The 26,184-nt window shown below is 46.9% G+C and overlaps 1 protein-coding gene across 3 annotated transcripts in view; it reads left to right on the top strand.

The window, feature by feature from the left end:
- trdn (triadin) overlaps positions 1-26,184 on the top strand; it is a 289,756-nt gene that overhangs the window by 157,605 nt on the left and 105,967 nt on the right. For 2 of the 3 annotated variants that reach the window (XM_038799724.1, XM_038799723.1), the window contains exons 11-12: positions 9,312-9,617; positions 10,918-10,977. In XM_038799724.1, the coding sequence (XP_038655652.1) occupies positions 9,312-9,617; positions 10,918-10,977 (366 nt within the window). The remainder of the gene's footprint in view (positions 1-9,311; positions 9,618-10,917; positions 10,978-26,184) is intronic. The other variant, XM_038799725.1, reaches the window with a different exon arrangement.

Raw genomic sequence — 26,184 nt, 5'->3', positions numbered from 1 at the left:
TATACGAGCCGTTGCGTGGCTCTGCCCATAGGGAGAGATGAGGAGTTTGTACTGGGCTCCACCCTTGGCTTCGCCCATGGCTCCGCCCATGGCTCCTCCCACTAACCGGAAGTATAAAGATCCGGTCGTGAGCCTGCTGCCAATTCATCTCGTCGCAGGCAGGCTCAGTTATAAGACTATTAAAACCACTGTTCACTTCCAATCACGTGTCTTGTGAATTGATGATCTCATCAATTTAATAGTCTTAGGAAACTTGAAGAAACGACTATGGAATCAGCCCTCAAACCTGACCGACTAGAACTTGACCTGTAGGCTACAGAGGCGAAATAAATCTTTCTACACTGGCTCAGATGTTTCAAGGCCTACCTGGCTGAATCAAGCACTTCAGAATCTATGGAGGAGCAGAAACTCAGCCTACTGCACGCAAGGGTGAGCCACCGTATCTCTCCTCAACTTAACAGTACTTCCTCGTATACGGAGGCCCTGGCCATGCTCGATCGAATGTACGTGAGGCCCATCAACGAGGTCTACGCGCGCCACATTTTTACGACCCGCCACCAGAGCCCAACGGAGTCGCTGGACGAATTCCTGCACGATTTAAAAGCCTTAGCTCGGGACTGCAATTAAGAAGCTGTATCAGCCGCCCAGCATATGGAGCTCACTGCCTGAGATGTGTACGTGGCAGGGCTCAGGTCAAATTATGTGCACCAGCGGTTGCTTGAAAAAGGGGCCCAGAACTTGGAGGACATTGTAGAGTTAGCTACAACCATGGAGGTCTCGTTCCGCAGCCTCACCTCGTTCCCCGTGGACCAATCGACCCCATCCTGGGCCCCCGACCAGCGACTGCCCCAGGCCTGCGCCGCGCAGCCTCCCACCCACTACGCAGACCCAGTGTGCCATTTTTGTGGGCAGCCCCAACACCCACGGCAGCACTGCCCAGCCCGCAATGCGACCTGCAGCAGCTGCGGTCGCATAGGACACTATGCCCAGGTCTGCCTGGCGAAGAAATCCCCCTCTCCAAACACTCCCGCAGCCCAGAGCACTCCCTTCCCAAACTCGCAGGCTTGTAGGCCCCGAAATGCTGCAGCCTGTATGCCGACTCCGCCCCCACCCGACACATGCGATTCATGGGGGCCGCCATCTTGGCAACCCTCCTCCACGTGGCCGGCCACGTGGAACTCATGGGGGCTGCCATCTTGGGCACCATCTTCCTCGCCGTCCGCCACGTGCGATCCACGGGGGGCCATCTTGGGATCCATCCTCTTCAAAGTCTGAAACTCACCTTGAAGACTACGACCTCAGCAGACAGTCATCACGGGGCCACTCCAGCACAGCTGATCGAGCCGCCGACTACCCGCAACTCAGCGCGGTCACGTTGGACCAGTCGCGTCCGAAACACCTCCGCAACTCGATGATGACCGTTAAAATCAACGGGTATAGTACACCATGCTCTTTGACTCCGGGAGCACCAAGAGCTTCGTACACCCAGATCTGGTAAGACGCTGTTCGCTCCCTATTTTCCCTGCACGGCAAACGATCTCCCTCGCTTCGGGCTCACACTCTGTTCACCTACAAGGGTGCACCGTCGCGACCCTAACGATTCAGGGCGCCAGCTACTTGAACTTCCAGCTATACGTACTCCCCGAACTCTGCGCCCCACTCTTACTGGGACTCGACTTCCAGTGCAACCTCAAAAGCCTCACACTCCGCTTCGGCGGGCCCCTGCCCCCACTCACTATCTGCAGTCTAGCGACGCTAAAAATCGACCCCCCCTCCACTCTTTGCCAATCTCACTCCGGACTGCAAACCCGTAGCCACTCGCAGCAGGCAGTACAGCCTGCAGGACATGGTGTTTATCAGAACCGAGGTCCATAAGCTCCTACGTGAGGGGATCATAGAGGCCAGTAACAGCCCCTGGAGAGCTCAGGTGGTGGTCGTCAAGATAGGGAAAAATTCCGAATGGTAGTGGACTATAGCCACACCATTAATCGGTTCACGCTCCTTGATGCGTACCCCCTCCCCAGGATTGCAGACATGGTGAATCAGATTGCCCAGTATCGCATTTTCTCCACGGTGGATCTGAAGTCTGCATACCACCAGCTCCCAATCCACCCGGAGGACCGCCACTACACGGCGTTCAAGGAAGATGGCTGCCACTTCCATTCCCTCCGGGTTCCCTTTCGCATCACGAATGGGGTCTCGGTGTTCCAATGAGCAATGGACCGAATGGTAGACCAGTACGGGCTGCGGGCCACGTTTCCGTACTTGGACAACGTCACCATCTGCGGCTATGATCAGCAGGACCACGACGCTAACCTCCAACGATTTCTCCAGACTGCCCAGAAACTCAACCTCACATATAACACGGAGAAATGCGTTTTCCGCACGACCAGGCTAGCCATCCTCGGCTATGTCGTGGAAAATGGAGTCCTGGGCCCCGACCCGGACCGTATGCGCCCCCTCTTACAACTCCCTCTCCCTCATTGTCCCAGGGCCCACAGTAGGTGCCTGGGACTTTTCTCTTATTATGCCCAGTGTGTCCCTCAGTATGCGGATAAAGCCTGCCCATTATTTAAGGCCACACTCTTTCCTCTGTCAGATGAGGCTCGCCAGGCCTTCACCTGCATCAAGGAGGATATCGCCAAAATGGCCATGCGGGCGGTGGATGAATCCGTCCCCTTTCAGGTGGAGAGCGACGTCTCAGAGGTCGCTCTCGCTGCCACTCTGATCCAGGCAGGGAGACCAGTCGCCTTTTTCTCCCGAACCCTCTCCGCTTCGGAACTTCAACACTCCTCTGTTGAGATTGGAAGCACAAGCCATCGTGGAAGCTATACGACACTGGAGGCACTACCTCGCAGGTAGGAGGTTCACCCTCATCACCGACCAAAGATCGGTTGCCTTCATGTTTGACAACTCACAAAGGGGCAAAATTAAAAATGATAAGATCCTGCGGTGGAGGATCGAACTCTCCACAATGACCTCTGCCATCCGGGGGTCACCTGGCTCGCCCATTACATCAAAGCCTGAAATCTGCCTTTCTCCACCGAGGAGGTAAAAGCCATCACCAGGGATTGCCCGATCTGCGCGGAGTGCTAACCACACTTCTATAGACCAGACATGGCCCACCTGGTAAAGGCATCCCGGCTCTTTGAATGGCTGAGCATCGATTTCAAAGGGCCACTCCCCTCGACCAATCGGAATGTGTACTTCCTGAACTTCATCGACGAGTTCTCCCGCTTCCCCTTTGCAATCCCGTGCCCGGATATGACCTCCAACACAGTCATCAGAGCTCTGCACAGTATCTTCACCCTGTTCGGATACCCCAGCTACGTACACAGCGACAGGGGTTCGTCCTTTATGAGCGACGAGCTGCGTCAGTACCTGCTCGACAAGGGCATCGCCTCGAGCAGGACTACCAGCTACAACCCCGGGGGAACGGGCAGGTGGAGAGGGAGAACGCGACGGTCTGGAAGACCGTCCTACTGACCCTCCGGTACAGGAATCTCCCGACCTCCCATTGGCAGGAGGTCCTCCCCGACATGCTCCATGCTATTAGGTCCCTGCTATATACAGCCACCAACCTGACCCCTCACGAACAGCTATTTGTTTTTTCTCGGGGCACTACCACGGGGGTTTCGCTCCCAGCCTGGTTGAAGACACCGGGCTTGGTTCTCCTCCGGAAGCACGTCCGAGAACACAAAACTGACCCACTCGTAGAGAGAGTGCTCCTACTCTACTCGAACCCCCAATACGCTTTCATCGAATACCCTGACGGCTGTCAGGACACTGTTTGCCTCTGGGATCTGGCGCATGCAGGATTCAATCCCACCACTACTACCGCTGAGGTACCCCTCACACTACACCCTGCACAACCCTCCGCGCCCTGCGCCCCCTCACCTACAGGTTCACTGCCCATGCTCCGCGCCCCCGCGCCTATGGGTTTCCGGCGCTCCCCATCGCCAGTCGAACCAGTCGAATACGAAGATCGGACCAATTCACACTGTATTGTATCATATGTATTGTGTCCTTGTGGGCTCTGTATACGAGCCGTTGCGCGGCTCTGCCCATAGGGGGAGATGAGGAGTTTGTACTGGGCTCCACCCTTGGCTCCGCCCATGGCTCCGCCAATGGCTCCTCCCATTAACCGGAAGTATAAAGATCTGCAGTCGTGAGCCTGCTGCCAGTTCATCTCGTCGCAGGCAGGCTCAGTTGTAAGACTATTAAAACCACTGTTCACTTCCAATCACGTGTCTTGTGAATTGATGGTCTCATCAATTTTGCAGCATTTTCTCTCTGGTAACAATTTATACTACATGAGAATAGAGTGCTGATTGCTTGGCAAATGAATTTGGATTGGTAGACACATTGCCATGGAGAATGCAGCTCAGAAAAGTTAACTATTAACTGCCAGGCTTTTGTTTCAGATTCAAACAAGGCAGATTGACTCTGATTGGCCAGATATTGCCATGGGGAATGAACCAAGTTGGGCTGCCGAACCCTCAGATTTTGTTCAGTTGGAAAAGGCATAATTCCTGGACATGCTCCTTCTCTCTGCAAAGGAGAGGCCCTGTATGTGTAAGTGAGCCACACTGCAAGCCCAACTGATAATCCAAATTGTTTTTTATTGGAATTCTCTGTGAAATCAGAATCGCTTAACAAGTGTCCAATTGCAGATTCACAGCTGATATTGGAAACCATGGACAGAATCATCTCTGAAATTGGCAAAGTCTAATTTCAGGCGGGGAAAGGGACATTTGACCTACCGAAGGCAATGATCTTTCTTGTCCTTTTGTGTGGCACTTAGTGTAAAATATGTGCAGGCACGGGTTCCACCCGTACACTGGCGGGTGGCATCTAATTTGTCCATCCTGCCATTATCACAGTGCTTCAATGCTCCTGGCGTCATATTTAAAGGCCACTCCTGCACACAGCTAGCATACTTCAGAAGCCGCTGGGAATTCATGGCTGCCAATCCTAGGAAGCCTATAGCATCGAAGTTCATCGTTGCCTCCCTCGATGCGATGAAGGTCCGCTGTGATGGTCTATTCCCATGCTCTAGTGACAAATCCAGCATGGGAGGCCGTGATCATTGTACCAAAGTTCTGCAGAGGAGGACAGCTGTCCAGTGCCGCAAAAGGGTGAATGATGCCCTCCGTTCAGCCAGGTAAGTCACTCTTCTTATCACTCACAACTCACAAACCCATCACACATACACAGGCATCTCACTCAATGCCAGGTTGTTTCCTCATCACCTCTCAGTCCCACCCACACAAGTCAGGTTTCTTTATAATGTTCCCTGGCATGTGTCCTGCTTACACTCTCTCCATCTGTCTTCATGTAGAACCTAGCACACAATAAGAGCGAGAGATCCCAGACCTGTGGAGGGATGCCAGAACTCCAGATCCTCACAGACATTGAGGAGCAAGCCATTCAGCTGGTCGGGTGGACGTGGACCATCAAATGCTAATGGTGAGATTCGTGGTGCTGAACCAAGTGAGCATCCAGCACTGCAACATCCATCAGACAACAATGCTGAGAGTCATGTCTCCTGTTTCACAGGCCCCTGTCATGCACTAATGAACTCTCCTATTTTTTCGCAGGTACATCTGGGAAGCAGCCATGGAAGCTCACAAGCCAAGATCTCGATTCCAGCTGAAATAGCAGCACAGTAGAAGACTCTGACGTAGAAGACCCATCAGCTCCAACAGCACCCAAGAAGCTCAACACCATCCAGAACAAAGCAGCCCACTTAATTGGCACCCTTTCCACAAGCATTCACTCCCTCCACCCCGGCGCACAGTAGCAGCAGTGTGTACCATCTATAAGATGCACTGCAGAAACTCACCAAGGCTCCTTAGGCATAACCTTCCAAACTCATGACCACTACCATTTAGAAAGACAAGAACAACAGATATATGGGAAAAACATCACCTTCAAGTGTCCCTCCATATGACTCACCATCCTCACTTGGAAATATATCACCATTCCTTCTCTGTCGCCAGGTGGTTCAAAAAGGCAACTCACCACCACCTTCTCTAGAGCAATTAGGAATGGGTAACAAAGGCTGGCCTAACCAGCGATGCCTACATTCCGTAAAAAGGAATTTTTAAAAAATGTTCCGCAAAGCCCATTGACTCATTTAAAAAAAAATTAATGTAAGGGATGTGGGCATCGCTGGCTAGGCCCAAATTTATTGGCCATCCCTAGTTGCCCTTCAGAAGGTGGTGGTGAGTTGCCTTCCTGAACCACTGCAATCCTTGAGGTGTAGGTACGCCCACTGTGCTGTTAGGGCTCATGTGCTGGCCACAACATTGATGCCCAGTGCTTACTTCGCATGCGGGTTGGGCAAGATCGTATACCACCCCTTCCCACACTACATGCCTGAGTGGTGACAGTTTGGCCACTGTATTGCATCCAGGGATCTCAACTCATGTGCAGGCATTGTCCTAACTTTCACTCCAAGGCCTTGTGCTCAGCTTGGCCCGTGGGGCGCAATTGTCAATAGGGAGTTCAGCATAGAGTGAAGGATTAGGAGTGCTATCCTCGTTCAGTATCCCATGGACACCATTCTAAGGAGATATTGTAACTTGCCCAGTCTGGCAATGGTACTGCCACACCATGATAGTATTTAATTTGGAGTTCTGTACACCAGGAGTTAAATACTGTTGCAGGGCGGGGGGATCGAGCACCGGGGGAGGGCCTCACGGGCGTCATTGGCACCATCACACATAAGTGCTGCCTAACTCTGCACAATTGCATGACTAGTCTGGCTCCAAGTATGTCAATGGAGTTCAAGCTAAATGGCCTCAGCTGCAATGGTGTACTTGTCACTGACATGTTTCTCCATTAGCTTTGCCCCTGCCTGTATCCTGCCATTATACACACAATTCCCCATGATTGCTGGAGCCTCCAGCCTGTGCTGATTTCCCACATCCTTCCCACATCGATTACCAACCACACTGAAGCTTGTGCCTTGGACATTGCTTCCCTCTAGGCAACCCTTCAAAGAGGCCTATGCACCCAGCACCTGAAGGCAGCTTTGAAGAAGCTGCTGTGTAGACTTGCCTGTGCTGTGCCCAACCCCCTCCTTCCATCTGAAGATGCTGTGCGAGTGCTGTGCCATTATGAGTGCACTCACCTCCGAGCTGCCCTCAGAGTTTTGTTCAGCAGTTGCACACCTTTTGAAGCCAGACGTGCATTGTGCTGTTCTGCATCACACGCTGTGGAAATTAAATTTGATGTGGGGGTATGATTCCAATGTCTATGGCCTTCTCGAGATATTTTCTAATGGTGCCGTGAACTGGAGTGGAAAATTCCTGCCTGATTTGAGTTTTGCAGGCATGAGCTGGTTGGTTACGGTCAGAAATTTGCCTCTTGCAAACAGCCAAAGAGATGTGCTGTTTGATAAGGTCCGCTTGTCATTGGAACATACAGCCTAAATGTTTGGCATCACACCTACACTGAAATTCATATACCACATTCCTCGGGCGGTATTCTCCCCTACCCGGCGGGGCGGGGGGTCCCGGCGTAGCGGAGTGGCGCCAACCACTTCGGCGTCGGGCCTCCCCAAAGGTGCGGAATTCTCCGGACCTTTAGGGGCTAGGCCCGCGCTGGAGTGGCTCCCGCTCCGCCGACTGGCGCCAACGGCCTTTAGCGCCACGCCGGCCAGCGTGAGTCCGCGCATGCGCCGGAGCGTCAGAGGCCACTGACGTCACCACTGGCGCATGCGCGGTGGAGGGGGTCTCTTCCGCCTCCGCCATGGTGGAGGCCGTGGCGGTGGCGGAAGAAAAAGAGTGCCCCCACGGCACAGGCCCGCCCGCCGATCGGTGGGCCCCGATCCTGGGCCTGGCCACCGTGGGGGCACCCCCCGGGGTCCGATCGCCCCATGCCCTCCCCCCAGGACCCTGGGGCCCGCTTGCGCTGCCTGCTCCTGCCGGCACCAGAGGTGGTTTAAACCACGTCAGCGGGAGAGGCCTGACAGCGGCAGGACTTCGGTCCATCGCGGGCCGGAGAATCGCTGTGGGGGGCCCACCGACCGGCACGGGGGGGGGGGGGGGGGGGGGGCACTGATTGGCGGGGTGTGATTCCCGCCCCCCGCCGATTCCCGGGTGGTGGAGAATTCCGGCCACGGTGGAGGCGGGATTTACAAAGGCCCCGGGCGATTCCCCGACCCTGCGGGGGTCGGAGAATTCTGCCCCTCATTTGTATGATGTTCAGAATGTCTTTTGGCTTGATGGCATCATCCTGATAGTAGAGAATACCACTTGTGATGCTACTGCATTGTAACAGTGTACAATACCTAGCTCCTCCTGTTGCTGAAAAATTTGAGAGACCTTGGGCGGGATTCTCTGCAGCCCCGCAGCAAAATTGCATTTGTCGCGGGGGCTGAGAATCAATGTTTACAGAGGAATCGTGCCTGGCACCGCTCCTGCCACTTTCTGCTCCCGGAGAATCGCTCGCATGCGGATTATGCGGCGCGGCTTGGGGACCATTGACAGACGCTCCCCCCACCCCCAACGGTTCTCCGGCGTGATTCTAACCATGTATTGCCAGTCGGGAACCTTGGGTGGCGGCTGCAGACACGGTCCGCGGCCGCCCTGTTGCAGGGTGGGGGCATCGAGCACGGGGGGGGGGGGGCCTCATGGGCGTCTGGGACAGTGATCGGGCAGCTCGGATCCACGGGCGTGCATCATCTCGAGGTGGCCTACATTGTCGATGTCAGTCCGTGGTACCGACCGGAAGTGCAGGGCCCGTATCCGCAGCCAGAACTGCGAGAAGCACTCCGGGGCCCTGCTAGCCCCCAGAAGGTAAGTGAATCGCTCTTGACTTTTTAAAGGAAAGTCAAGAGTGAAACGCCAGCACTTTTACCCCGGTGTGTGGACATAGCCCCATTTTTGGAGAATCCAGCCCCTTGCCCTTCTTGAATAATCTGAGATGGACTGGGTGATTTCAGCGCCATAAATGGCAGCCTCATGTCCATTGATGAAGTTGCACAATATTCAGCAAGCAATGATCTGATCAGCATGAACATTATATCGCAGTATGGCTTTGATACGTCTTATTTCAGCACCACACTTGCTGATTATGCTATGGATTACACTGAGAACCAATTTGAGATCATCAGTGCAATGATGAAAAGCATCTATGGTATGTCTCTTTTTCAGCAATACTAAATATCTACGTGTATTTGAACAGAGTTTCTAGACCTTTCCATTTACAAGTAATTAAGCAGACTGGAAATTATTTCACTTGAAAACAGGGTGCCTTAGAAGAGAAATAAATTTTTCAATCGAACCTTCTGTTTTCTCCAGTAGCTAAAATAGTTAAAGTACCCAAACCTGAGGAAAAACTGAAGAAACTCAAAATCATTACAGTGGAAAAAAGAGCACCGAAATTAAAGAAAGTGGAAAAATTGCCCAAGAAAGGGGAAGAAACAAAGCCCAAGCTCCAAGTCAAGAAGGAGAAGGCCATCAAACGTGAAAAATCTAAGTCTGAAACAGATAAAAAAGGTAAAAAGAGCGAGAAGGAGCCTGCAGAACTGAAGAGTGAGAAAGTAGGCAAAAGGAAGGAAAAAGTGAAAGACACCAAAGAACGCAAGCCGAAATCAAAGGATAAAGGTGAAAAGGCAAATAGTGACAAAAAGGCTATAAGCAATAAAAGTCGAAGTAAGGCACCTGAGAGACAAAAGAAAAAACATGGGGCATAAATTCAATTTTTACAAGTGACAACTGTAAAGGAAAAATTAATTGAGTCCACTATTGTCTTTATTTTGAATAGCAGTGTAAGGTACAACAATTAAAATCATTTTGACCTTTTCACAATATTCATATCGAAAACTTAACCAAGGATTATTCTGACAGCGAATACTTGGTTCTTCATGCCCTTTATCATGTGCCTCATTTGTGTGATTCAGATGCCTGAAAAACAAAGTGAACTAATATGCTTTTAAGTGGGTCTATTTATGTGTGTTTGTCCTGAAAATCATTTTGGGGATGGAATTCAGCAGCGCGCACCTCCATTTTGGGACTCATAGGTATTTGGAACCAAGAAACAATGAGGAAAGAAAATACCCTTTTCAGCACAAATTCAGCATGCCCATTTTAACCAGCATGAAATCCATTCAGTGAAACTAATAATTATTATTTTAATTGTCTGAGGAAATATAGGTGAGCTCACGGAAAGCATTATCCAAGCTGTTTGCAAGGAGAGGACATTTTTTTTTAACTTAATGTTTTTCACCACGGAAAATATGTTATTGCTAGTTGCTTGCTAAGTAATTTTGTAAAGCTCATGATTATCAATTAATTTGGCTTGTCAAGTAATGTAAATTTACTTAGTCTTACTGAAGTCACAGGCATTACCATAATGCAGTTAGGTACAGTGATACTTTTAAAAAATCCCACTAAATTTCCTGAAAATAAATATATGCTTGATTCTCTTTTGATTCGCTTTAATGCATTTTTACAACATTTCATTTGATGGTGAGCCAATGGGCCATGAAGAGAAAGCATAATGTAAACAACAATATTGCATCAATTTGTTCTTTGTTCACTTCATCCATTCCAAAAATAACCTGAATTAGGGTGGTTCTTTGGTTTTGAAAATGTTCTTTATTCTAAGTTATAAATGATAAAATTGAAACAAAATGGTGAATACTGGTCTGGCCTTTGCTGCCAAAAGATTTAATACCACATTAAATTCGAAGAAAATGAATCACAAGCATATCAGAATTGCTAAGTTAATGTAAAATCTAATTATTTTGTTTACTCCATCGTAACTGGTAGTGTTCAGAACAGTTTGTTCTGTTCCCTTTACAACTGGAGCTCATGGAACCAAATCCACAATTTCAGTTAGCTTTCACTCTGTTCATTGTATGTGGTCTTCATTGCTGTCTTTCTTTCCCTTCTGCTCTGCCAGATCAGTATCAGTTCTGTCGCTATGTGATTGACATGTACACTCATGGGGATATTTATCCAGGTACATTTATAATGCTTATAACGTTTCTTACTAAATCTGACTCCCCGCCCATTGTTTCATACACTGCTAATGTTTAATTTTCTAGATTCTGATACTTGAGATTATGATTAATATTGTAGGTAACACCTACATATATTGCAAATTCAAATTGCCCCAAGGATTTGGCCATAATATTTTTATTTGGAAAGTAAACGTTATATTAAATAACAGTACCCAGGCAATTATCATTCATAATATTCACAGAACTCCCTGCAGAATTTTCTTTTAACTTGAAAGGACAGCACATCTTCTTTTAATGAAGCATATTTTTCACCTAAAGATTGGAGGAGCAAAAGGTTTGAGGTACGAATTGTGAAAGGCCTTGGTACATATAAGTCAGGAGTTAATATTCTTACTGCAAAGTTTGATAATGTTATTTGAAAAGAAACAATAAAATAGTAGACTCCAGGATGGCATAAAATTAGATGGCCTTTTATTTTCACTGCTTTTTTTCTAAACAATTCAAGCGTAAAAACACTTGTGCCACTTACTTCATTGTTTGTATGTCAATTAACCATCACCATGAACTCAAACATGGAAGCAGGAGCAAAGAGAAAGGATTTCTTCGCTTTGCTTTGCCATTTGTATTTAGTAAAAATATTCTGCTAATTGTGTCCCACGGTGCACAGGCAAATATTGTGCAATGACATTTGCCCGAGTGATTCCATTCTACTGAAATAATTGTTTGGCATAGTTAAGGAGCTCCAAAAAGATGAGACTGTTGCGTTATCTGTCTTTATCCCTCATCCAAATTACAGCTGAATTTGTAGCTCTTCATTCTCCACTGCAGTTTTAATTTTCCAATATGTGAAATAACCACATTGGCATTAAAAATGTCGTTTATGCACTTAGATTAAATCTACATCTGACAAAAATAATACTTACTTTGTTAGTTCTATGAAATGAAATGTGAACACCCAATTAAGCTGTTTGATGCTTTTCGTCACGTCACATTCAGTTTTGCACATGCACTGAAGATTTTAGCAGACATCCAAATGAGTTCTTTTTATATTCATTTCTATGCATTGCAACAGAAGAAAATAGTAAGCAGAGTGATCACTATCAAAGTTTGGGGGAAAGTAAAGATGAATTTATGGATCAGGTATCTTCTCTCACCGAATGCAAATTTGAGAGATGATCTGAACTGTGGAATCATCCAATGCATTTTTGCATGTAATTTTGGAGACAGTTGTGAATGGCCATAAAGACTCTGAATTCATACACTTAGTTGCTAGAATAACAAAAGATTCTAAATGTTTAATTTGGTCACTATGGTTTCAGATTTAATTATTCAGGATTTTTGGAAAATGTTTGTATTATAACGTGCAGTATTGTACTTCTACAGATGAGCATCAGATTCATAGAGGCTTGGGCTATACTATACATTTAAATTGTGTAATACAGGTCGGACGATTGGATCTTTCCACATGTTGTGGTTGTAGGCATGCTGCCTTTGAACCAAATATATTTCTATATGTCTGAAATGGGTGCAAGAATATTTTGGAATAATTATTTGCAGTTTTCATTTTGGACTTTAACTCACATTTTTACTATGCATGATTTGCCCAGTGCATATGAATAGAATATTTTACTAAGTATATGAAAGCCAGATCTGAAAGGCAGATCTGGACTAAGGGATACTTTGAACTAGAACAAAGTAACAAGAAATTTGTATCTGATAAGCAAGGGAGTTCATCCAGGCCTCATAAAGAATCCTAGATTCTCCCCAGCCTGGCTGCCCTTTCTCGTCCACCAGTGGAAACATTTCGGAGAATCACATCCTGGCTCTAACCTTGTATTGGGACAGTTTCTTTTGAGAGCCTTCTATCCAAATTATCGCTCCCGCCAACTTGCTGTTTTCCATTCCTGTTGACATATAGCGAGAGGCATTGCCGACAAATGTAAATGAGGACCTGGAGTTAAAATGGCTCTGGTCTCAGGCCAGGGATTCCAGTCAGTTCCCAGCCAATCTTGTCCCCGCCCACTTTGAATGATCCAAACTTTAATTGGTTCCTGTTGTTCTGAAAGAGTGGGAATTGGACCTGATTTTAAGGGGGGCTATTTTTAAGCTAGTACTGAGCTAAAGATGATCTGGTTTTATTACTAGTACTGAACAGTATTCAGAAACAGTATTTCATATTTAATAGAAGCCTTATATTTCTCTAAAACCTTCTCTGCTGTTATGTATTTCAATATATGCTTATCAAATGTTCAATAATTCCTAGATACCAGTGATTACTTTTCTTAACGATTAGAATGACCTTGCTACTGTTATTACTTACTTGAACTTTTCTCAATCATTGAAGTCTCTTTCTAATGAAAAGCTCTGTAATTAGCTTCAGCTACCAATAAAGTTTGAATATGAACATGATTTGATGCTTGGTTGATTTATTTACTTTAAACCCTCAAAATAGTTTCATAATCCAAATGTGATAGTTCTCATGCAACAATCTGACGATTAAAATATATTAACTTGTGTAACTGCTGTGTCTGTACAGTTCAAATCATGTTCATACGATACATGATCATTTGTTCTGTCGCATGTTTCCATTTCCCTGTTTGTCGCATTGATCAAAAAATAACAAAAACTTTTGCACAAAATAATCGTTTAAAATTCTGGTGTACAAACTAATCACTGTTATTGCCATTTGCTACTCAGTTATGCAATGTAATTCAACTAACCCATGATTTGACTTTACTCAGAGTAATCTAAAGTACACTGGTAAGATTTGCTTGGCAATTAGCACTTCATATGATTGCGTTTGTGATTGCAGAGACATGGCTGTCGGATGACCAAAGGTGCTCAGCATTTAAAAAGGACAGACATAAAGAAAAAGGTGGTGGGATAGCGTTGTTAGTTAAGGATGAAATCAAAGTAATCGTGAGAAAGGATATTGGCTCAGATAAGCTAAATGTAGAATCAGTCTGGGTGGAGTTAAGGAGGAACAAAGGGTGGGAAACATTAGCGGGAGTTGTTTACAGTAGTGCTCTGTCATGGGACTGCATAAACAGGGTATGCTTCTCAGAAGGGTGTTACAGTAACCATGGTAACCATATAGACTGGGCAAATCACATTAGCAATAATTCTGTGGTAGAGTGTGTATGAGGTTTTTTTGGCCAGTATGCCGAGGAACCAACTCGGGAATAGGTTATCCGAGATTTGGTATTGCGCAATGAGAAGGGGTTAATTAATAATCTTGTGCGGAGTCCTTATAGAATTTACAGTACAGAAGGAGGCCATTCGGCCCATTGAGTCTGCACCAGCCCTTACAAAGAGTACCCTACTGAAGCCCACGTATCTACCCTATCCCCCGTAACCTAGTAACCCCACTTAACATTTTTCATTTTTTTGGACACTAAGGGCAATTTATGAAATGAAAAATGAAAATCGCTTATTGTCACGAGTAGGCTTCAATGAAGTTACTGTGAAAAGCCCCTAGTCGCCACATTCTGGCGCTTGTTCGGGGAGGCTGGTACGGGAATTGAACCGTGCTGCTGGCCTACTTGGTCTGTTTTAAAAGCCAGCAATTTAGCCGAGTGAGCTATCATGGCCAATCCACCTAACCAGCACATCTTTGGACTGTGGGAGTAAACCGGAGCACCCGGAAGAAACCCACACAGACACAGGGAGAATATGCAGACTCCATACATACAGTGACCCAGCCGGGAATTGAATCTGGGACGCTGGAGCTGTGAAGCAGCTGTGCTCACCACTATGCTACTAGGACTAGACAAAGTCATTATGGATTTATGAAAGAGAAATCATTTTTGACAAACGTACTGATGTTTTTTGAGGACATAACTAGCAGAATAAATAAGGGAGAAAAAGTGGATGTGCTACAGTATATTCCTGAGAGGACGAGGAATTGTAAAAGGGAGAAAAACGTTCCATGGCTAAAAAATAAAGTCAAAGAGGACAATTGGCAAAAACTAGGGCAGACCATACTGCAAAAGCTAGTGGTAAGCTGGGGGATTGGAAGAACTTTAAGGTTCAGCAAAAGGCTACTGAAAATAAAATCAAAAGAGCTAAAATGAACGACAAAAGGAAACTAGCAGCAAACATAAACACTGAGATCAGTAAATGTTGGCCCTGGTGAGGTAATAATGGGGAACACAGAGATGGCGGAGGAACTAAACCAATATTTAGCCTCTGTCTTCATGGTAGAGAATAGTAAACATTTTCCAAAAATTGCAGTTAATGCAGAGGAACTTGGTGCAATAACCATCACTAGGGAGAAGGTATTGGACAATGGTATTAAATGTAGATACGTCTCCAGGACCTGCTGGCCCTCACCCTAGGGTATTAAAAGAGGTGGCAGCAGTAGTTGTAATATTTCAAAATTCCCTGGATTCTGGAAAGGTCCTGGTGGATTGGAAATGTGACACCCCTATTCAAAAAGGGGAGAGGCAAAAGGTAGGAAACTATAGACCAATCAATCATTAAGGAGGAGATGACTGAACATTTTGAAAGACAAGGTTCAATCCACCATTGTCAGCATGGTGTTATGAAGAGTAAGTCATGCTTGACAAACTTGCTTGAGTTTTTGAGTAACCAGCAAGGTGGATATGGGAAAGCTGTGGATGTGGTGTGTCTAGAATTCCAGAAGGCGTTTGACAAGGTGCCGCATAAAAGAAGGTGAGATCGCAGGGAATGGGGGTAGTGACTAGATTGGTTTGAGGATTGGCTGAGTGACCAAAAGCAGAGGGTTATGATAAATGTGTCCTTCCCTGGCAGGGGTTTGTCCTCGGACCTCAACTGTTTACAATCTGTATAAATGCAAGCAGGGACAGAGTGGAACAGAGCAAAACCTGCGGATGATACTAAAATAGGTTGGAAAGCAGGCAGTGAAGAGGATATGAAGAATTTACAGATGGATATAGATAGGCTAGAAGGGGCCAAAATTTGGCAAATGGAGTTTAATGTGCGGTTATCCATTTTGGCCTAAAAATAGAAAGGCAAATTATTATCGAAATGGAAAGTAGATTCAAAATGCATCTGGGCAGCGGGATCTCAGTGTCTTTGTTCATAAATTGCAGAAAGTTGGTATGCAGGTACAGCATATAATTAAAATGGAATGTTAGCATTTATTACAAAAGGACTGGAGTATAAAAATTGAGAGGTGTTGTTGCAAATGTATAGGCTGTTGATGAGACCACATCTTTTCGACTCTTTAGTTGAGGAAGGATGTGGTGGTGCTGGAGGTAGTTCAGAGGAGGTTCAACAGATTGATTCCAGGGATGAAAGGGTTGACATATGAGGAGAGATTGGACAGTTTGGATTTATACTCATTGGAGTTTAAAAGAATGAGAGAGGATCTGATCGAGATACATAAAATACTAAGAAGGATTAATAAAGTAAATGTCAACCAAATGTTCCCCCTTGTGGTGCAACGTAGAACGAGGGGTCACAGATATAGGTTGAGAGGCGATAGATTTAAAACTGAGATAAGGAGGAACTACTTGCAGAGGGTGATGAATTTGTGGAACTCGCAGCCCCATAATGCATTGGAGTCTGCATCATTAAATGGTTTCAAGAAAGAGATAGATATATTTCTGATAAAAAAAACTGGTTAAAGGCGATAAGGTGAGGAGGTGGATGTGAGACCAGGAAGAGATCAGCTATGGTCTGATTGAATGGCAGAGCAGGTCCAAATGGCTGAATTGCCTAATTCTGCTTCTAATATCTCTGTACCTATGTCCATTTAGATTTTAGAAAGTTTTTGATAAAGACCCACAGAAAAGAGGTTAGTGTGCAAAATTAAAGCTCATGGGATTGGGGTTGATAAATTAGCATGGATTGAGAATTGGTTGGCAGACAAAGGGTAGGAATTTTATGTAATTTGTGTGATTTCAAGAAGGAATTTGATACAGCTGTTGGGGCTAAAGTGATCAAAGAATATGGGGGGAAAGCAGAATCAGGGTATTGAATTTAATGATCAGCCATGATCATAATGAATGACGGAGCAGGCTTGAAGGGCCGAATGGCCTCCTTATGCTTCCATTTTCTATGCATTTTTTTTAAAGTCACAGGCGGTGACTATAGTGTGGGTCATTGGGATTCGTGCTTGGATCCCAACTATTTGCAATATACATCAATGATCTGGATGATGGAACTAAATGTAACATTTCCAAGTTTGCTGATGACACAAAACCTGGGGGAATGTGAGTGGTGAGGAGGTTGTTAAGAGGCTTCAAGGTGATTTAGACAAGTATGATCAGTGGGCAAATACATGGCAAGTGCAGTACAACGTGGATAACTATGAAATTATCTCAAAAGTCAGTCAAAATAAGATATAAACATCTTCAGTTTCTCAGCTGTTTTAGGAGGCCACTTCTCTTGCAATACGATTGGTTCAGTGTAAAATATAATTAGAAAGGTGGTTACTGAATGATTGCAAAGTGCAAATGGAAAGATAGATGCAAAGTTTGCTCAAGGGTCCATTATAATTGAGGTTTTTTTTGGTGTCACTGGACTGATATTCTAGCCTGGAAGCATCGAAATGCTCTCGACAATTATGCTGCGGCAAATGCCTTAACTTATTTCTCAGATGACATAATTTTAACTTGACACTTATAGTACACTGACACGCCCGAATTGAAATTGGTTGAAATCACTGAAAGCTGCAGTCTCAACGTGGCAAGCTTTCTATGCTAGCATACAGTAACTTATACTGAGGAATGTGACAACATATGCTGTCAGTGTTAAAGGTGAAAAGGAGAATTAAGAAGGAAAGAAAGAAAACTGGATTGGAATTCTTTATTCTATTCCAATAGTTTATAACATTCAAAGATATTTTCTGTGGGAGTAAGCCTACTCCATCCATTACAGGGAATGAATGTACATGTGGACCTAGGTCACTGAAAACACAACAGAATTGGAGGAAACACATAAATGTGTTGAAAAGCATGACTAGGAAAATATAAACTTGTGCCCAACAACAGAAATCAATTGAATTTACATTATTTTAATGCAGTAAAACATCCCAAGGATGTCACCAAGGGCAACATTTGACACTTCACCATGTAAGAAGACATTAGAACAGATGAGAGGTAAATTTCATGGAGCATCTTAAAAGTGGAGAGAAAGCTAAAGAGATGGAAATGTTTAGGGTGGGAATTCCAGAACTTATGGTCGCGGCAGATTTAAGCCAGGCTGCCAATAATGGAGTTAGTAAAACAATTATTTACTTATTTATTTATGATAGATTTAGAGTTCCCGATTCATTTTTTTCCAGTTAAGGCGAGATTTAGCATGGCCAATCCACCTAGCCTGCACATCTTTGGGTTGTGGAGACTGTGTAAACTCCACATGGACAGTGACCCAGAGCCGTGATCGAACCTGGGACCTCGGTGCCGTGAGGCAGCAGTGCTAACCACTGTGCCACCGTGTTGCCGAGTGATTAAAAGAATAAAGGTGTGCAAATGCACCAAAGGTGCCACATCAGGCCCAGGCCTCAGGCACTATACACACTTGCAAATATGGACACAGAAATATGAATACAAACACACACACACAGTGGCTAATTTTATCTCCCCTGGCAGCACATTTGCGCAGTGGGTTAGCCCTGCTGCCTCACTGCGCCGAAGTCCCAGGTTTGATCCCGGCTCTGGGTCACTGTCCGTGTGGAGTTTGCACATTCTCCCCGTGTTTGTGTGGGTTTCGCCCCTCACAACCCAAAGATGTGCAGGGTAGGTGGATTGGCCACGCTAAAAATTGCCCCTTAATTGGAAAAGATTAATTGGGAACTCTAAATTCATTTTTTTTAAAATTACCTCCCCTGTTCTAGATGACACCATTTTCTAGGGGTTCAATTAAACTAAATGGGAACAAAGTCCCATCCCGAGCACATTTAGCGGCATGTTACCTGCCGCTTGCAGTTCAGACAAACACATGGCTATTCAACGCGACTCGTGTTGTATAAGGAACCTCAGCGGAATGCGCGGCTGGTGACGCACAAAGCCCTATTTTGTTGGAGCTCCCCAGTGTAGCAAGCGATTGCGACGCCATTTTTAAATAGATGCTCCCGAAGCAATCACTGACCCTCGCCAGCTCGAACGCCCCCCCCCCCCTCCTCCCCAGCATCTTCCACCCTCGCACTCCCCTAACACTATCAACTAGAGGGCTCCAATGGCTTTCATTACCCCCAGAATAGCCATCACGCATGGTCTCCGCCTGTGGAGACCATTACGAGTCGGCGTCCAGTTGCTGCCTTGCCTAATGGCTTATTTACCAGGTTGGGTGACTTGCGTGAGGTTTCTCACCCGGCACGAAGCCCGATTTGGGCCTCTCCCACAATGCACCCACTACACCTGGATCGATGCCAGGCGCATGTGTTTGTAGAATCGCGCCGATTATAAATTATTTATCTTTCTGCTATTCTTTAGTAAAGTTTGTCTGTTCAAAACCCATGGAATCTTGTGGTTTTATTCTCTTGGCAGATGCCTTGAACCTCAAACTTAGAGCGCAATCGAACTACCACGCTGCGCCCAGAAAGCAGCTCACGAGGGTGCAGAGTGGTCAATGTAAGCTGGGAGACCCTGCTCCTGGGATCTACTCAGCTCACAAGTTCTCGTAAGATCGAAAGTGATCTGGCGAGAAGTAGTGATGTAAACCCCGCCTATTGTGGATGGGATCACATTTTAGCAAATCTGCATATTAGAGCAAGTCAGCTTATCTCACTTTAAAGTGCAGATTCCCAGGGTACCCGAGGCATTGGAATTTCATAGAATTTACAGTACAGAAGGAGGCCATTCGGCCCATCGATTCTGCACCGGCTCTTGGAAAGAGCACCCTACCCAAGGTCAATACCTCCACCCTATCCCCATAACCCAGTAACCCCACCCAACACTAAGGGCAATTTTGGACACTACGGGCAATTTATCATGGCCAATCCACCTAACCTGCACATCTTTGGACTGTGGGAGGAACCGTGCTGACCCCCAGCCCCCCACCATGCTACAAATGCTTGGAATGCGAGCATTTGCGGGTAATCAAATCATTACAGATCCAGAGATCCACAAATGCTCGCATTCCAAGCATTGTCCGGCATCGCTGACTTTGTCTATATAAATGTTTCAGGAACATACCTCTCCATTCACCTGAGGAAGGGGCAGTTCTCAGAAAGCTTGTGTTTGAAACAAACCTGTTGGACTTTAACCTGGTGTTGTAAGACTTCTTACTGTGCTCACCCCAGTCCAACGCCGGCCTCTCCACATCTTTGCCTTGGAGGCCTCGAGCGAACACCCTATAATGAAACCAGATGGAATTGGAGTTTGGTGGGGGGGGGTGTCAGGGGTCGTGTTGGGGGCCTCGGAGATCAAGGATGCCATTTAAAAATGGCACCCCGATTTCTCGCTACACTGAGGAGTTCTGGCGAGGGGAGCTTCTTGATGTAGAAAACAGGGCTATATGCAGCCTATGTGCTATCTGACTTTGCTGCTTGTGATGAATGTTATCAGTAGTTGATATAATGGTACCTTACCTTTAATGCATTGGCCCTTTTAAGACCGGGCTTGGAACCCTGGGGGACTCCGCCTCTGGCTCCGCCCCCAGGAAACGGTATATAAGATAAGGCTCACTCAGGCAACATGTGATGAGCACATTTCTCGGCTGCTGTACAGTTCTCAGATGATTAAAGCCTTTGAATTATCTATCTTCTCTCCTGTGTCGTGATTGAGGGTATCTCACTGCTCATGCTGTGCAGGTAGATTCTAACCCAGTTACACTCTGTATCATTGAGATCAATCTTGCTTCCAGCATTTACGTTTAATAATACGGATTAGGGTCAGGAGCAGGAAATGGTCTGGGCGTCAGGTTCCTGACCCAGATCTAAAAACCCAGCCCCATGACTCTGTCTGCTTTGAATCCAGTTTTTAAATCAGACTTCCGGAAACAAAGGTTCATTAAGGTTCTAAAATTGCATAAAAGCAAACCAAAGCTTTGAAGTATGATTGCTGATTTCAGCTCTGTTTTATAATCCTTGGGCCGTTCTGCCAGATGTACCACGGCCTGAGAGTGCTCTTTTCCATCACAGTTTGTTTACATGTGAAAAAGCAGCATCCAGCTTTTAACAGCTTTCTTTACTTGGAAGAGCTTTCAGCATTTCAAAACATGCTGCCATAAAATTTGCTCAAGGATTTAAAATTGGTAAAATTATATCAAACCTATAGGGCACTCACTGACAGAACAGGCTCATAAAATGAGCACTTTATAGATTCTTAGTTCATGTTGAGTGAAGTTTTCACTTGGCTTTCTATTTTAATACAGAGAACATGCCAGCATGTACTTCGGTCATTCCTTTTTTGATTTAATATTTTGGATCGGATTTTCACAGGCGAATAAAAACTAGCCTCAGTTGTTTTTTTGTATAAGACACTCGTTCATTCATTTTTGTTAAATTTTTCCATATCTAATACGAGAGACGTTTTATATTCTATCAAAACCTTTCAGGGAGTTCAATTACCTCAGTTTATATTTCACAGATCTGAACATGCAGACTAAAGTTTATTTTGTGTTTAATCTCACATTTAGAAACAGTGGGCAGGATTTTCCGGTCAGGAGATTATGGGCGGGATTCTCCGGTCTACGACGGCGAAATTGCATTCGACGATCGGCCGGAGAATTCACGTCGGCGCAAAATCAGCGACAGAGCCACTTTTGCGATCCTACGCCCCCTCTAAAATGGTGTATGCCGCATGCTGTTGTGCTGGCCTCAGGACGTTACCTGAGGCCCTCCCCTAATGCTCCACCCCCGATGGGCCGAGTTCCCGATGCCGCTGTTCACTCATCCTATTTATTTTGGGGAACCCGGCGTGGCGGCTGCGGTCTAAGTCCAGCGCTGCCACAGTCAGGGGGAGCCGATCTGTGGGCAGGGGGGCTTTGGCGGTGGCTGGGGGGCACTGGTGGGGGGTGGTGAGCCTGGCCAAATGGTCTGCCGCCGTGCACATTTACGGCCAAGGACCCAGAATTCTCCAGCTGTATCCGCAGCTGGAGCTGGGATGCTCTATGCTGCGTGCCCGCTAGCCCCCCCCCCCCCAACCAAATATGCGCAATTCTTCTGGTTGTAAAACGCCACCGTTCCCACGCTGGCATCAACACTCAGTCTCTATATCATCCTGCCAGAGCTGAATTGCTTTTGTTTTGCGTTTTGCTTGGAGCGACGCCCAGAAGCAATTCAGTGTCCCTTGCCATAAAAACCCGCAATGCTTAGCAACATCTATCTACGATTGACAGCTCATGACCAATCAAAAGCAATTAAATGCTTTCTGCTAAGAAAAATACAAAGTGAAAGAATTTAACTCCTAGATGTTTGTAAACATTGCAGTTAGTTTCACAGGAGGGACTTGAGACTCATTCAAGCATGAAGGGAAATGGAAATAATCCATCTTGACATCTGGCTGTCTGGAAGTTGTCAATTCCAGACTACTAAAAGTTATTTCTCATTTAAGTGACTGGAAGTTTGCAGACCAAAGGATGTGAGGGGCTTTAAAGCCTTGCAATGTTTTGTATTTCTATTATGTTACAGCTGCTGATTTCTTGACATCAGTCTGAGGCAGCGGGTGTAAGGCACAGGTGAGTAAGAAAGCAGTGATTTTTTTTTCACAGCTCTGCCTGGACGACTCTTTCACTTCCAGGCAGGAGTGACCAATGAGGCGAGGGTGTTCTCTGCTTTGGAGGGCTGTGACAGGGGTTCCTCTGTTATGGGGGGTTACCTGTAATGGGTGTGCCCTGTGATGGGGGCATTCTCTGCTATTGGGGACTTCTCTGATATGGGGGGGTGGTGTTCTCTGATATGTTGGGGTTCTCTACTATGGTGGGGTTGCTTGTTATGGGGCTTCATTGTAATGGGGCATCCTTGCTATGAGGGGTCTCTGGTGGGGGTCTCTTGTGGGGCCTTATGTCATGGGTAAAAGGAACTTACTGCGGATGCTGGAATCCGAAACCAAAAGAGAAAATGCTGGAAAATCTCAGCAGGTCTGGCAGCATCTGTCGGGAGAGAAAGGAGCTATCGTTTTGAGTCCAAATCTGGTGCGGGTCACTGGTGAGATTCTGTAAGGAACTTGATAAATCCTTTTCTGTTTTGTGTTTCTCTTTTCAATCCCTGTCCCTGCAATGTTGCAGTTTTGTTTTAAACTGCAGACCGTGGTCAATTTGATCAAACTGAAAACACTTCTGGTCTAATGTATTGGCCAGATCTCCCCTTGATGCTTTTTGGCACAGGCCCTGATGTCATTTTGATGGACTTGGCAAGCAGCCAATCAGTGCATCTGAAACTGTGGGACATCTTAGGCTGTGTTTTCTGATCCCAATTATTTTGTTCTCCAATTAAAGGGCAATTAGCGTAGCCAATCCACCGAACCTGCACATCTTTGGGTTGTGTGGGTGAAACCCATGACATCAGGAGAATGTGTAAATTCCACACGGACAGTTACCCAGGGCCGGGATTTGAACCCAGGTCCTCAGCGCTGCAGTCCCAGTGCTAACCACTGCACCACATGCTGCCCCTTGATTCTTCAATTTTAAGACTCAGTGCTGACGCCAGAGTGGGAACAGTGGCGTTTTATGACAAATAACGGCACAAAAAAGGCCACCTATCCTTTGTCTGGTGGGTGGCAGTGGTAACGCCGTGCAATATGGCGCCGGCCGCGTCGGACCCGGCCTGCCAAATAGTGACTCCCTTTGGCCAGGCTCACCACCCCTGGACCACCGTCACCAGTGCCTCCAGACCCCACCAAAGCCCCCCCCCCCTGCCTGCGGATCGGCTACCCCCTGACTGTGGCAGCGTTGGACTCAATCCACAGTCGCCACGCAGAGTTGCCGAGCAAAATACCACACGCGACCGACACCGCCGTCTATCAGGAGCAGAGCATTAAGGTGAGGGCCTCAGGTAACGTCCTGAGGCTGTCCCAACGGCATGCGGCGTACCCGTAGAGTATGCCATTTTAGAGGGAGTGGAGCATTGCAAAAGCGGCTTCGCCACCAATTTCGGCGCCAACATGGATTCTCTGGTTGATTGCCAAACGCGAGACCAGAGAATCCTGCCCCTTACGTCTCATTTGGGATTGGATGAGCTTTTGAAAGAGTTGCTGGAAGATTCTGGAAAACCCAGGCCAGCTCCATTTCGTTTTCAGATCTGTGGGAATCCTAGGAAGCAGCACAGTCAGTCTGGGATCTATCAGCTGCTGGCAGGGCGATTTGAATGATTCCAGCTAGCTTGGGGAAGGAACTTTAATGTCTCCAGCCAGGCCAGTGGCAGTGTAAAAACTCTGTTTGAGAGGCCTGGTGATTTAAGTGCCTCCAGCTAGCCTGTGAAAGTGAAGCTGTGAGCAAGTAGATAATTCTGTCCTGATTAGCCACTGTAAAGCCAGTGCTCCAAACCCTCTCTGCTCTGTTAGATTCCATGCTGAGAACTGTAGATTTAACACAGTGAGGCTGGGCATCAGATTCTCCATGCCTCCATGATTTTCTGGCCCTCTGCACATGGATGGTACAAATATTTTCCAGTGTGGTCTGATGTTGTGGTCTTCTCAGTGGGGTAGGTATTTAAGGTAGGTGCCCCTCCCCCTCCTCCTGCCAAGTCCATTGCAGGGCCCTCTTTTCCCAAAGTACAAATCCTGCCCACCACATTCCCCAGATTCCCCCCACCTGAGACCACCATCAGAGCCCCCGCCCTCCACCAGACCCCCAATCAGAGACCCCCAACGGACTTCCACCCACAGACTCCAATCAGAGACTCTCACCTGAGACCTTGTTTGTGCTGGTTTATTGTTTGTTTTCTTTACTATTGGTCACATGAGAATTGTTGGTTTTAGTTCATTAATTCTGCAAATTACATGATTACATACTTTAGTAAGCCAAGCCAACAATTAACATTTATAACATATATTAAGCATTTATAATGAATTTCCATTGAATAATTTGCCAACAATTTGTCCTATCTAGACCAACCGCTGTATCCTGCTATACCCTGTCTGTTCGTGTGCCTATCCAGATAAGTCTTAAAGGTTGCACATGAACAGACGGGGTATAGAAGGATGGGGTCTAATTAACACATTGAATTCACCAGAGCATTTTACCATGAGAGAAAGTAATCAAAATACCTGAATACTTTCATAATGCTTGTCAATTTAATAGCCACTCACCTTTTAATAACAAAGCCTTATCATGGGCAGCACAATAACACAAGTGGATAGCACTGTGGTTTCACAGTGCCAGGGCCCAGGTTTGATTCCCCTCTGGGTCACTGTCTGAGCGGAGTCTGCACGTTCTCCCCGTATCTGCGTGGGTTTCCTCTGTGCTCTGGTTTCCTCCCACAGTCCAAAGACGTGCAGGTTAGATGGATTGGCCATGATAAATTACCCTTAGTGACCAAAAAGGTTAGGAGGGGTTATTGGGTTACGGGGGTAAGGTGGAAGTGAGGGCTTAAGTGGGTTGATGCAAACTTGATGGGCAGAATGGCCTCCTTCTGCACTGTATGTTCTATCAATCACTACATTTAAAAAACACACAGCAGACAACATCTCATTCTGACAACAGGGGCGGGATTCTTCCATAATCGGCAGGGCGGGCAACTCCGGCGGGACGGAGTGGCGTGAACCACTCCAGCGTCGGGCGGTCCCAAACGTGCGGAATTCTCCACACCCTCAGGGGCGAGGCCCTCCCCGGAGTGGCTTGCGAAAGGGGCGTGGCGCCACACCAACTGGCACCAAAGGGCCTCCGCCAGCCGGCGCGAGTTGGCACATGCACGGGAGCGCAGCCTGTGTTGGCGTCATCCCCGCGCATGTGCAGAGGGTTTCGTTTCCACACAGGGAATGGCGGACCATTACAGCCTCCGGTGCGGAAGGATAGAGTGCCCCCACAGCACAGGCCCGCCTGTGGATCGGTGGGCCCTGATTGCGGGCCAGGCCACCGTGGGGGCACCTCCCTGGGTCAGATCCCCCCGCACCCTCCCAAGAACCCCGGAGGCCGCCTGCGCCGCTAGGTCCCGCCGGTAAGGATCTACTCCAATTTACGCCGGCGGGACTGGCAAAAAACAGGTGGGACTTCGGCCCATCGCGGGCCGGAGAATTCGGGCAGCCCCAGGGCCCATTGAGTCGCGCCGGACCCTGCCATTCTCCGAGGCGGGCGGCACGACTCACACTGGGCTGAATTTTGGGGGGGACGGAGAA

Source organism: Scyliorhinus canicula, chromosome 6 (genome assembly GCF_902713615.1).
Source record: "Scyliorhinus canicula chromosome 6, sScyCan1.1, whole genome shotgun sequence".
In the NCBI taxonomy this organism is placed as follows: domain Eukaryota; kingdom Metazoa; phylum Chordata; class Chondrichthyes; order Carcharhiniformes; family Scyliorhinidae; genus Scyliorhinus; species Scyliorhinus canicula.
Note: the sequence above shows the minus strand (reverse complement) of the source record. Positions and strands in the feature narration are given on the sequence as shown.